The 13,763-nt window shown below is 33.7% G+C and overlaps 1 protein-coding gene across 1 annotated transcript; it reads right to left on the bottom strand.

Moving 5' to 3' along the window:
• Positions 1-1,123: 1,123 nt before the first annotated feature.
• LOC104885035 (cytoplasmic 60S subunit biogenesis factor REI1 homolog 1) lies at positions 1,124-4,648 on the bottom strand. Its single transcript, XM_010669745.4, has 5 exons — positions 4,353-4,648; positions 2,716-3,282; positions 2,413-2,582; positions 1,710-1,922; positions 1,124-1,606 (listed from the first exon to the last, which is right to left on the bottom strand). The coding sequence occupies exons 1-5, from the start codon at positions 4,455-4,457 to the stop codon at positions 1,447-1,449; spliced, it is 1,215 nt and encodes a 404-aa protein (XP_010668047.1). The 5' UTR covers positions 4,458-4,648; the 3' UTR covers positions 1,124-1,446.
• Between the last annotated feature and the right edge of the window lie 9,115 nt (positions 4,649-13,763).

The raw sequence follows: 13,763 nt of genomic DNA on the forward strand, positions 1-13,763 counted from the left end.
GCTAAGAACACATTCGGTATTACTGTGATTTTCTGTTTTTTTGGTTTTTTGATTTTCAAAGTCATAGATATATGTCCTATAATGAATAAAAAATGAGTCAAACTTATCTGAAACATGATAATTTTGAAAACTGACAACTAAAAAGTAAAAACACTTTTTCTGATTTCCCGTTTTTAGATTTTAGTTCTTAAAAAAACTGAAAACAAAAAACAATAACGAACGGACCCTAACATCCAAAGATACACCATGCATTTAACCGAAAGCTAACATCAAAATTTTCTCAACCATCACTTTGTTTCAGAAGTATACACAACAAAGAGACTAGCAAAATGTGATAAGTTAAGAACCTTCAACACCATTCCAGTCTCATATTATGTCCCGTTTAGGTTCCACATCTTCCGCATTCACCAAAGGTCTTAACACTTCATTTGAATACGGAAGGAAAGGGACACAAGATGAGACATAATAGTGAACATATGATCTTAAACCACTAATGTGCATTTAGTTCATAACCAAGATAAGAAGTAGCGGTAGTGGTTGTGGAACGTTACTACAAGTAAAGTTTGAGGTTTAGAGGTAACGGTCTACGAAATAAACCCTATATAATAGCATAAGGTAGAATTATTAACCAATGTTTTTTTATCTTTTACAATTCTAATAGCTACTTTTGCCAAACACTTCTAATTAAACAACTAATTTAATCGCTAACCGCTAACAACTACTAGTAGACAGCTAGCAGCTACCCCCAACAGCTACAGCTACTACAACCGCTAGTTTTGCCAAACATGCCCTATATCTCAAAACAATTCTTAATATTAAGAATATTACACTCCAGCGATAACCAACAAAACATACACCATGCATTTAACTGAAAGCTAAGAACACATTCGGTATTACTGTGATTTTCTGTTTTTTGGTTTTTTGATTTTCAAAGTCATAGATATATGTCCTATAATGAATAAAAAATGAGTCAAACTTATCTGAAACATGATAATTTTGAAAACTGACAACTAAAAAGTAAAACACTTTTTCTGATTTCCCGTTTTTAGATTTTAGTTCTTAAAAAAACTGAAAACAAAAAACAATAACGAACGGACCCTAACATCCAAAGATACACCATGCATTTAACCGAAAGCTAACATCAAAATTTTCTCAACCATCACTTTGTTTCAGAAGTATACACAACAAAGAGACTAGCAAAATGTGATAAGTTAAGAACCTTCAACACCATTCCAGTCTCATATTATGTCCCGTTTAGGTTCCACATCTTCCGCATTCACCAAAGGTCTTAACACTTCATTTGAATACGGAAGGAAAGGGACACAAGATGAGACATAATAGTGAACATATGATCTTAAACCACTAATGTGCATTTAGTTCATAACCAAGATAAGAAGATAAAAAGAATATTTAAATAGAACACAACAGAAGTATTCCTTGACGGGTCTAATATGGAACATTATTGGGAAGATTTCGGATGACATTGCTCTTCATTCCCATCTTACTCCGCATGGCTTCAACTCCAGATCTGTTAATCTCCTTCAACACCTTCATTCTTATCGTTTGCTGCTTTGATTGCACAGTTACTATACCCATGCTCTTGTACCTAAGAAACACGAAAATAGAATTTCAGAAGAGAACTAAAGAGTGTCCATCACCTTGTAATCCATGAGAATGTCATTGATATAAAATGCTTTTGAATTGCAAACCTTGAGGCCAATGCAATAGCCATATTATTTGCAGCAGCAGGGGCTGGTTTCTGCTTGTAGTAGCGCAAGAATTCCCGTGATCCAAGCGTCTTGGCAGATACACCCTTGTCAGTCCTGCTCTTGATGATGAGCTCACACCCACCACTTCCAAATTCAACAGAGTTAGCCCCGTCGTTGGCTGTGATGAGCTGTTTACCATCTTCATCCATGTAGCTAGCAAAAATTAAAGAGCCAGATCAGCATTTAACAACATGATGAAAAAACATATATTTTAACTTGTAAAAATAAATGAAAGGAAGAACAGGTATATAGTCGAAAGGGGTGGAAGCACCCCCATCCACTCACAGCTCCCAGTCACTCAGGGTCCATCTGAATACATATGAACCTTTAGAAGTCAACAACTCAACACCTACGCTTCCCTGTCTTAGATTTCTTCCTACCTTTCCTCTGCCCTTCCATAGACTAGTAATATACAAGAACGTATAAGCTTCTTCCCGCTCGCACTTCTACCATACATGTAATTTTCTTCCTTCTCTTACTTTTATCCTTTTTCTATTTTATTTTTTTTGGAAGGGATTTATCCTTTTTCTATTGATAGCACATTTGTAGGTTTTATTTTGTAATACTCAGAAACCAAATCAACCTCAAGTGGTAGGAAACAATGAGTCATTAGATAGGTATTAGCAATAGATAAGATTAGTACCTGCTGCTGTAATCATAAAATTCTTCTAATTCCACCTCCTCCTCATCATCTCCATCACCATAACGGACTTTGCAGTGCATTTTTGCTTCCATGTGCTTCCTAACAGCCTCTAAGCTGCTAAATGGTTGACATCTCTCATTGCAGTACAAGCACAAGAAATCCCTTTTCACCTAGCAGAACAGGCAAAATCATAAGAAGTAATGTAAGAATCAGGCAGAAGGGGGATATAATAAAAGAGTGAATTATATGCAAGATTCACAGCAATTTCTGGCCTGATATTTAGAAGGCGTAGAAGCTTGGTACCTTAATCCCAAGATATGTTAAGAGACCCTTAGGATCTTTCAAATACTCAATGTCAGGAATGAAAAACCCATGCTTTTTGTGCATATGAACCATACAGCTTTCTATGGTATCATTCTCCAAATCACACATAAAGCAACAGGTTGGATCCAGCTCTTCAAACTCATCCTCTTCATCATCATCAGTACCCGCTGCAGCAGTAGAGTCCCCATTCACATTCATAGATGTAATTGAATCAATCATGTCTTCCTCAGGATCTACCTCCTCCCACTCACTATCATCACTCTCCATGTCTACATCTTTTGGAGGAAGAGGTCTTACTGGAGTGCGACGTGGCAGCGGCTTAATTATGGTATTGTCTTCATTTTGATTATTTACTCCCTGGGAAGCTCGCATGATGTGACTCTTCGACTCAAGATGCTGAGCATGGGCCTTAGAGCTTCTGTAACCCTTGCCACAAAGTCCACAACTGTAAAGCATGGGGGCCGCATTTAACTTTTCCTTCTCTTCATCAAGTGCAGATTGCCTTGCCAAATACAGTGCTTCAGTTACCCCTGGAACCCCAGCAATCTGCAACACAATTGTTTTGAAGGGCATTAATTACATTACAAACAAAACTGCATCAATAGAACATCACTATCTTTCGTCACTAAAAGGGCACCGGTTCGAGGGCATTTTGGCATCATCTATCACTGTGCTGACAAACAATCAGAAAGTGAAGACACAAGAAGAGTTACATCCTCCTACAAAGACCTACATCAGGCCTCTTAAACAATGAATCAATGATGATATGCCAGAGACCAACCCACTCGAAGAGAACATAACAATTCGAAAAGCCACAAAAAACATAATCTTACAGCGACATGGCTCCTAAAGCTACCTCTCGTATACAAATCCTTGAAAGGAAATCTAATCCCAACCACACTACAAACCACATAAGAAACAAACACAATACTAACTCACCCTAGTCTTGCCACAAAACCCTTTTGAAACTTAAACGTCACAAACTACTTCGCCACCGATGACAACCATTTAGGCGTTTCACCACTAAGTTCAAGACTAATTTTCACAACTCACAAGAATATACAGTGGCTGCAAATCGAGCTTTACATCGATGTATTCAGTCAGCTGCAATTGCTCTCCTCAAGACATCACACTAGAGAATAAGAATTCACAGAAGGTCCCAGCAGTAAATTAACCAACACACCTGAGATATTTTTCTTATTGACAAGCACAGAAAAAAAAAAAGGCTCAAACCCCAATAAATTCAACTTTCCAGATTCATAAATTATCCAAAGACATCAAATCTTCAATTCCTTATGAAAAAGCAAGGAACTTTAAAAAAAAGTTGCAAATTTTCCATCAATTAACCTAGGTTTGGCTTGGTTAACAAACAATCATGTAAATCGTCCTAACCATATATTAATTCCTCCCAACAAATAATCAGAACCACTTAAACAAACAAAAAAAACCAACAAATATAAGAATACAAAAATCAATTAACTACCCAGGATAGAGAAAGAAGCAAAAGGCAAATTAAGCTACAACCCAGAAAACCCTATGAAAATCCCAAGATACCGAAGAAATAATTAGCTAAAACCCTAATGAAAAAAGTATGAAAAAGTAAATAAAGAAATAACCTTGCGTTTAAGGTTGTAACGGTGCCATTCGGATTTATAATGGAGCTTTTGATCAAAATCGTCGGTGAATTCTTTGTTGCAAGCGTTGCAGGTGAGTCCAGGCATTATTATGTCTCGAGATTATTTTTTTTCCTTTGGTTGTTACCAAAAGTAGGCGCTTACAAGAGAAAGAGAAAGAGAAAGAGAAAGACAAGAGACAGAGAGGGGCGGAGGATAAACAAGAAGTGGGGGATTTAGAGTTTAGACATAAGAATTTAGAGGTGGTGATTAATTTATAGTTGTATGTAATGTAGGTGGGAGAATTAAGGTATACAACGGGTTTGACCGCTCCAACTCCAAGTCGGTTTCAGACTTTGAGTTTGTCTAGGCCTCTAGGGTGTGAATGTGTAAATTGTGATTATACATCGGTTAGAGTTTAGACTACGGCGCATGTCTTGGTACTTGGTAGGAAACCTCTAGCGAGTTTGGTTCACCTCATTTTCGATTCTTAATGGTTCTGTTTGGCATTATTAGTTGAAAATAAATTAAATTTGATATGTTAACTAAAATTGATAAAATAAAATTGAAACTGATAAAATAAAGTTGAAATTGATAAGGCAATTGATTAGTTTAACTGTTCGGCAAAATTAGTTGATTAAGTTGATAAATTATTTTGGCAAATGAGTTGTTTTCCAAAATTTCAGTCACCTGATTTTGAAAAGGTAAATTTTTTAACTTATCACTTAAGTCATTTTAGGGCTTGTTCTCTTCGGCATAAAACAGCTGAACTGAACTGAACTGAAATGAATAATGATATGTGAGAGTAAAAGTATTGTCCAGAGCTGAGCTAAACTGAACTGAATTAAACTAAAATGAACTGAACTGAATTGAACTGATCTGAATTAAACTGAACTGAACTGAAAATAAGCTGGGGAGAAGAGGGCCTTAGCCACCTGAAATTTTATTTTAGGTGCTCCCCAAACACTACTAATCATTTTAGCACCTAAAATATGTTAGCACCTTATCATTTAAGGTAGCTAAAATGATTCCCCATAACCAATGTAAAAGATAATATTAGTTCAGCAAAAATAAGTTATGACACTGTTATAACATAAGATTTAAGCAATATGTAGGTCATCTTTTTAGTTTTACTGATATGAACTTATCCGATCTTATCTGATTTGTTCAGCGCTTATTTTTTCAAATCAGTTGAACTTATTTGATCTGATCTGAACTTATCTTTTATAAAACTTATTATTACTAACATTATTATTACTTTATATTTCATTACTAATATTACTATTAGTATTATTTTATTACTGTGCACAACTTTTAGTAATAATAGTAATTATTATTATTATTATTATTATTGGTATTATTATTATAATTGTTGTTGTTGTTGTTATTATTATTATTATTATTATTATTATTATTATTATTATTATTATTATTATTATTATTATTATTATTATTATTATTAGTTTTTTTAAAAGAACACATTAGGTAAAAAAAAACACATATTTTAGGTAGGTAAAGAGAACATATTGTTTATGTCTAAAGTTCGTTTATAATACTAAGAATTTAGGTTTTAGATTTAACAAACAACATATTCTTTGTTATATCAATAAATTATTATTTTTATTATAAATAAACCTATATATATATATATATATATATATAATATATATATATATATATATTATATATATATATATATATATATATAATATATATATATAATATATATATATATATATATATATATGATTTTGAACAAAATTGTTAAATATTCTTCTTATATCATTTTCCCGTCTTATATATAATTTTCTTTTAAAGATAAGTTGAAATCCCTTGTAGGAAAATTTTTAAATGTGATGCTAACACCATTAGGTTATCCCATGCTACTGATAAGAGGTTTTTAGTGTGTCGTTAAGGCACCAAAAATCACTTTCAAATAATATTTATCAAACATAACAAGCAATTACTAAGAATGTAGCAAAGGCAAGTCAAGGGTTAATCCTCAGGAAAAATGGGATTAATTAAAGTTTAACAAGTCTAAATTACCTAATTGAAGGATTTTGGGGGGATTTTGAATGATTTTTGCAACAACTAAAACTAACCATTATCAAGAACTAGCAAGTAACACGAGATAAGAAAAACATCAATAAGGAAGACAATAAAGTTAAGGTTACTAGTATGAATCGAAATGGACAGCGATCAATAACGCAATTGTGATTCGAAGGAGACGATTATGCAAGGTTTAGTTTTCCTCTAAATTACTCGAGTCCTATCTCGAATGGCCTCAAGAATAATCCCTTAATCAATCAACTAAATTCTCTCTCAAATGGTCTTTAGTTAACTGATTAAAAGATTCGATAAGTACGGAAAACCCCTAATACAAGGATCCCTTAATTTCTACCCAATATCTTGGCCTAGAAATTAAGTTGATCCATGAGGATGATAAAAGAGTTCAAAATTCAATTAAGAACATTTGAATTCAAAATACCAAAGTATAAATGTGATCAATATCTATCCTAAGGCCTCAAAACACCAAGATCAATGCATAAACATCTCTAGATCATCACAATCACATTAACAATAATACATTTAAACCCTAATTCATACTTTCACCCTAACCCTAGATAGGAAACTACTCACTAATCATGGATCTAAAGCAATAAAACATGAAATCTATAACTAATCTAAGACTAAACATTAAGAGAAAATTAATCTAATGAAAGTAGCAATTATGAAACTACAATAAAGAAGATCTAATGATATAGAAGAACAAAGAATAAATATGAAAAGAGAGTACAAACTGAAATCTTTGAAACTAATTAAATTAAATGTACCTTCAATGTATAGAAATCACAAGTTTTGATCTAGAATCTCCAATCTTAAACAAAAACTAAATGTTTTTCTCTCTATTGTCAACCCTAATAATAGTCTCCCAAAACACAAATAAAGCATAAAACATAAAAACCAAACCCATCTCTTGTTTTAATTATGCTCGAGCTTTACAATTTTCTAATAGAAACAGGACGCGTGTTGGCGCACCAAGGTTACTGATTTAGGTGTCCAATCTTCGCAGGAATGGTGCGGACGCACCACGAAATTGGTGCGGGCACACCAGTTGGATGCGGGCGCACCTATCTGACTAACAATAAGAGTGTTGAATCTATGGGGTAGTGCGGACGCACCGATGTCAGGTGCAGGCACACCGATATCAAGTGCGGACGCATCGATATCAAGTGCGAGCGCACCAATGTGTGCGGGGACTTCTAAGGCAGTGCAGACGCACAAAGTTCTCAGATCATGCTTCCTTTCTTCCATTTTTGCGCGTGCAAACTCCTCGAAACTCCCGCCTGTTACCGTATCTCCCAACTCCTGACCTTAGGAAAGGTCATACCTGCAATTAGAGCACGGGAAAACACGGTGTAAGCAAATATACTAGAAATCCAGTCAAAATTGACCAAAAATCTAGCAAAATGTCACTATGATCAATAATGATCAAGTTAAAGAAATATAGAAGGAAATGAGGAAGAAAGAGGGAAGAAGAGAGAGAAAAGAGGATTAAACCAAGCTAAAAGGAGCTCAAGTGCGCTCGAAACTCACTTATCATCTACTCATGTTTTATATAAACTAGTAACATATACTTTATATTATTCTGTCAAAATTATTACAAAAAATAAACATCATATACTATTGTCATGTTCATTACATAAACAACATAAAAAAGAACACCACATATCAAAATTGTTAATTAGAACAAATATAAAAAAGAATACATACAAATGCCAAAAGACATTCTTCAAGCTTCTTGAGCACAAATAGCTTCAAATAGTGATATTTAGGGGTAGTAATGATGTGAGTCGAGTTTGAGTTTGAGCTAACTAGAGTTGAGTATTGACCGAGTATTGACTGAGTCGAGCTTTGACCGAGTAGATTTCAAATAGCTTGCAAGTGTCTCATGTTAAAAGCAACAATAAGGTGAATATTGAATTTAGATATTTTGTTTATTTATAATTGGGTATTTGAGCTTCTCGATCACGAGTTTTCGAGTCAAGTATCGAGTTGCTCAACTCGACTCACCAACATGTCAAGTCGAGCTCAAGTTCATTCGAGCTCACTCGAGTCGATTTTGACCGATTTTGACCGAGTCGATCTCGAGTAGCTCGCTAGTTGTCTCGACTCCTTGCCACCCCTAGTGATATCAATGACATTCATAATAATAGCAAAGACATTAATAATAATTACCAAAATTAACAATTAATAAGTACAACAACAATAATAATCCTTTTGAACAAATGTACTAGTACATAGTAACACTAATAGTAATAGTAATCGTATAAAGTAATATTAATAATAATAGTAATGATAATATTATTAACAATAACAACAACAATAATAATAACAATAATAATAACAGTAATAGCATTAATAATACTAATAATTATGATAATAACAACAATAATAATAAGTTTCTAAAGATAAGCATAATCTAAACTTATTCGATTTGATATGATTTAAACTTATATGATCTGATCTGATTTGATTTAATCTAAAATAAGTAAAAATAAGGTGAACTGAGCATAGCCTTAATAAGTTTCGATAGCGTCTATGTAATACCCTGGATTTTTAACTAATTTTATTATTTACTAATTATATTTATTAGCTTAATTTTGTCCTAAATATTTTAGAAATGATCATGATAAGATTATTTTCTAAAATATATTACATTTAATTTAACTATTATAAAAGTTATGTTATGATGGTAATGATTTATTTATAGTGTAGTATATAGTTTTCATATCTTCTTGACTTTGGAAAATCACCATGACCACACAACTCATCTTCTTCCTCAAGCTTCATGACCTTGCTCCCCAAGGCTTCTAGAACTCCTTGCTCCCAAGTATTCTTCACCATTAAGTCTTCATTAGTTTAATGGAGTTTTCTCCCTAAAACCACTATAAATAGTGGGTTAATTTCACCATTTCTCACCCACTTAAAACTTACAAATTAAATTATAACCATAACCTTCATTTATACTATCAAATAAAAATCTGAATTTTCATTGATGTGTCTTATTCTTTTGAGTACCCATGAATGGCCCTAAATACCCACTCTCTTCCTCCTTTGATTTTAGGTTGTCGTACTGTTTTTCCCCAATATCTTCTTCATCCAGTCATAATTTGCATATACTTCCTTCATGAAAGTTGTAGATCACGAAAAGTTATTGAATTTAGACCCAAAAATCATCCGATTTGGAGCTCGGAGTAAAAAGTTAGACCCTCTGTAAGTTTTATGTTGTTTTAAAGTCCATTTTACTTCATAAAATAATCATACAACCAAATTATAGTTTAAAATAGATTATGACATAGTCTCTATTACTACACCTTAACTACATGAGTGGTGTTTTAGTTAATAAGATTTTATTTTCATGCTCATATAGTTATAACTTAAGTTTATGTAATATAAAGTAATACTAATTAAGTACACTTGGATTTTTAAGTATAATGTTAGTAAGCTTAATCTATCATTATAGTCCCACTTTTTAGCCTAATGAAATGAGTATCACTTTTAAGTTGTTAATTAAGTAAGTCACTTATTCATGGACACTAACTAGTAGGAAATATCACTTATACAAGTTAGAGTTTAACAATGAGTTAGATATCACTTTACCATTAAAGGTCTAATCCATAACCTTTTAAAAGTGGCAAAGTTGGCTACTATTCAAATCAATAGTGAAATGAGTGATAAAAGCATGAAAAATACTGTAGATAAGAAATGGGTGAATTTCAACCCTTCATTTGTAAACTGATCTCAGCCGTTGAAGCTTCTTTCTTCTCTCCTCTTTTTTCGTCTTTTTCTGACTCTCTTCATCGCTTCACTCTCTCTCTCTCTCAAAGCATCAACACGCAACAGAGAAGTAAGGAACCCTGAAAAATCAATTATCATCTGATTCTGTTGGTAAATTTCCTTTCTTTCTATTTTAATCGATTTTTCAAGGTTTGATTTTATTTATTTCGCTTTGTATTTTTCCAGTTTGTGATTTTTCGTTTGTTTCATTTGTTTCGCTTTGTATTTTTCCAGTTCGTGATTCTTTGTTTGTTTAAGGGTTAAATTTTTTGGAGACTGAAAATAGAATGTGGAGGAACTCTTGAAATTTATGGCACTGGTGAAAAGCAAATATTCAAGAATTATGTGAGTTTAATGACTACATTCCTTGTTCTGAGAAGGTGGAAAAGATGAGGGGGTTGGGTTTGTTGAATTCTATAGTGCATTCTTCGGTGAATTCTATAGTGCATTCTTCGGTTAAGTTCTTTTCTAATACCAGGCCAAAAGAAGTATATAAGCAAACTTAAGGTGGCTCTTAGTTAAGGAAGTCTTTCATTATTAGCAAAATCATATGCTTTGCAAGTATATATACCTCTGTTTCCCTGATTTAGCCCTTCCAGTAGTTGATGTGAAAAAATTCTTTCACCTCTGTGGATAGATTGAGTTCTCTGAATGGAGAGAAATCTGTCGCTTCCATATGGGGATGTTCACTTTTGTAATATTTACTTCTTTTTCAGCCTTTTGGCCAAGATCTATTCAAGTGTACCTTTAAAAAAAAAAGGTATTGAAGTGTTGTATTTTCTCCTATCAGTTTAATAACTGATACAAACAATATATATATTTTTTAATATTTTTGTGAACCAAATAATATTACTTCATATATATCAACTGCTTTGTATCTCAAAGGAAGCAAATCTTGGAGATATAATTTGTCAGGTCTTCATCTACAGGGCCATTACTCTGTGCTTTCTTTGCTCGTTCTTACTTTTACAGTTTTACCCATATATGTCTATATTGGAACTGTGGCTGTGATCTGGTCGTATAGATTATGCAAATGCAGTGTATCTACAGAAAATTTTCATAAAAGTAACCTAGATCTCGAATACTTATATCTTATTTCCGCCAGGGTCCCCAATATGTGTGCACCAATTTTTCGACTTTTATATGCACTACTTGTGGTGGGATTCAGTAAGCGCTCCTAATTTTTTGTATTTTTGTTAAGCAATGGTGTTTAGTTTAGTTTTTCCATATATTATTACTCATCGAGTCAAGATGCGCGGAGAGGGTGAAGTACTTATTATGCCTATGGTTAACTGTTTCAGCCATGAATTCACACACCGAGTAAAGTCAGTATCAATGGCTAAATTTACACCATAAAAGATTGCTTCTCTTCAAGCTGATGGAAATGAGGTTAATCAAGATATACAATTCTTGCAAATATTTATGTTGCAATCTTATTGGTCAATTGAAATTTCTCTTTCTCATAAGCTTCTTTGTCTATCCTGTATACTCACAGCGTGCAAAGGAAATACACTTTAAAGATTGGGATTCTCAACGGCAAGCTGCTCACGATAGCAGGTTAGTTCTTATTCTAATTCTTTAATTCTAAAACTTTAAACATAGTGCAATATAAGAAGTGTTAAATTTTTATTATGCTTTTGTGACAAGAATCTTGAGTTGGCACCATGCCCTAAGCATTGATCTGCCTCATTTCTTTTCACTACAGATTTCACGAAGCTGCATTAATCTTACCTTTTGAGTTTTAAACGATTTTTATTGGCGGTTCCAAAGATGATGTCCCCTTTGCTATTTAGAAATGTTCGGTTTTACTTGAATATCTCATAGAGTTGCGTGGGCTGAGTTAATAGATATATATTACTTGATTATCTTATAGAGCTGCATGGTCTGAGTTAATTGAAGCATGCCATTCTCCTGCTTAATTGAAGGGATTTCATGTTGTTTTTGCATTAGCTGCACAGTTTGGAATGTTGTGGTAAATTAGTTAAGTTTAAATGGGCCATGCCTTTTTGTAATTATGCCCATATATCAGAAAAAGTTTATTATCAACATGTTTCAGCCCTTTTCCTTGTCCTGAGAATAAGGTTGTCTGAGCGAGGGTAGATGAGAGCATGGAAGGATCTACAGATAAATGAGAAATTATTGGGACTCTTTTTTCATATTTGTAAGAGAATTCCCAGGATTATTAACGCCCTTCTTTTCGGACCTTTTTAGAATGCTTGTTCTAAAATGTATCACATGTTTTGTTGATTTTGCTCATAAATTGGAACTTCGTGGGTTTGTGCCATATCTTTTTTGCTTTTCTTTTTTTGTATCTTGTGATTCATTACATGATGCCATTGATGGGTTAGACCATGTAAGATTTTAAGCCTTTGACATCACTAAGGTGCTTATTGATGGTAAATTATGCAGAGTGTTGAGTTGACAAATGATGTTGTTGAAGTCTTGAAAGGAATATTCAGTATGTATGACAACGATAATGTAAGTATATTGTTTTGTCTTCGTCAATGGGTTGAGCGAACCTGTATCTAAGGCCATTTCCTTGCGACAGAAGTGGAATTTCTGTAGATCATGCGATGCTTTGCTATTTGCTGCTCTGCTATAGTCCTTGAAGCATTTAGATGGTTTGCTCTGCTATAGATAGATAGATAGATATATAGATAGATATAGAGAGAGATTGGGTAAGTCACATACAAATATTGAAATAAAAGAGGAGTGCCCAAGGGTTTGGGTAAGTCACTGCTGTACTAAAACAATGCCTTTTTAAAACCTTTATTAAATCAGCTTCTCATAAGTCTCTCCCACATAGTGAAGTAATTTATGTGTCCGATGAAATAATAGATGTTAAAGAAGAAGAAGATGAATCTTTTGTTTTTGACGTTTGTTGTTTTGCATTTTTTGTTGCTTGTTTCCCATATGAAACCCTGATTTCATATGAATTATTGATTGTCTCGTTCAAATTTCATTTTTTTTACCTTTTCAAAGACTTTGCTCTGATTCGAATTGAAAGAATGAACCACGATTTTGATAAATTTCAGTCTATGATGCCTGGGTACGCCTTCCAGGGACCGTTTCCCGTACCGGGTACGGGTACGTACCGGGTACGGTACGAATTCGCCTGGGATTCGTACCCAAAACGAATCCATAGGGCCGGGTACGCGGGCTGTTGTTGGGGACGGAAAATTCGAACGCGGGGACGGGCTGGGTACGTATTTTATACTAAATCCACGTACCCAAGGTCTTTACCGGTTTCCTCTCGCCGATTTTCTTCTTCAACGCAGGCTGGAACAAGTAACCTTCTCATCATTTCTTCTTCTCGATTCTTAGGGTTTTGTAATTTTGTTCGCCGATTAAATTTAGTTGTTTATCTTAGAATTTTTGACCAGAGGAGAGAGAACGAAAGAAGATCAGAGGAGAGAGAAAAAGCAGATCAGAGGAGAGAGAAGGAAAGAAGATCAGGGGAGAGAGAGAGAGTCATTTTCTGGTTTACTTTTTTTTTCTTTTGTACAGTATGTGGGGGAAGGGGAAAGGTCATTAAAAAAGGCACGTGAAATGGTGAAAGTGAGTAGTGTATTA

Source organism: Beta vulgaris, chromosome 2, assembly GCF_026745355.1.
Source record: "Beta vulgaris subsp. vulgaris cultivar EL10 chromosome 2, EL10.2, whole genome shotgun sequence".
Lineage (NCBI taxonomy): Eukaryota > Viridiplantae > Streptophyta > Magnoliopsida > Caryophyllales > Amaranthaceae > Beta > Beta vulgaris.

Coding starts and splice junctions, on each gene's coding strand:
- LOC104885035 (XM_010669745.4), bottom strand. CDS start 4,457: ATGCCTGGACTCACCTGCAACGCTTGCAACAAAGAATTCACCGACGAT. Junction 2,583..2,715: donor TAACATATCTTGGGATTAAG/GTACCAAGCTTC, acceptor CTGTTCTGCTAG/GTGAAAAGGGATTTCTTGTG. Junction 1,923..2,412: donor TTTTATGATTACAGCAGCAG/GTACTAATCTTA, acceptor AATTTTTGCTAG/CTACATGGATGAAGATGGTA.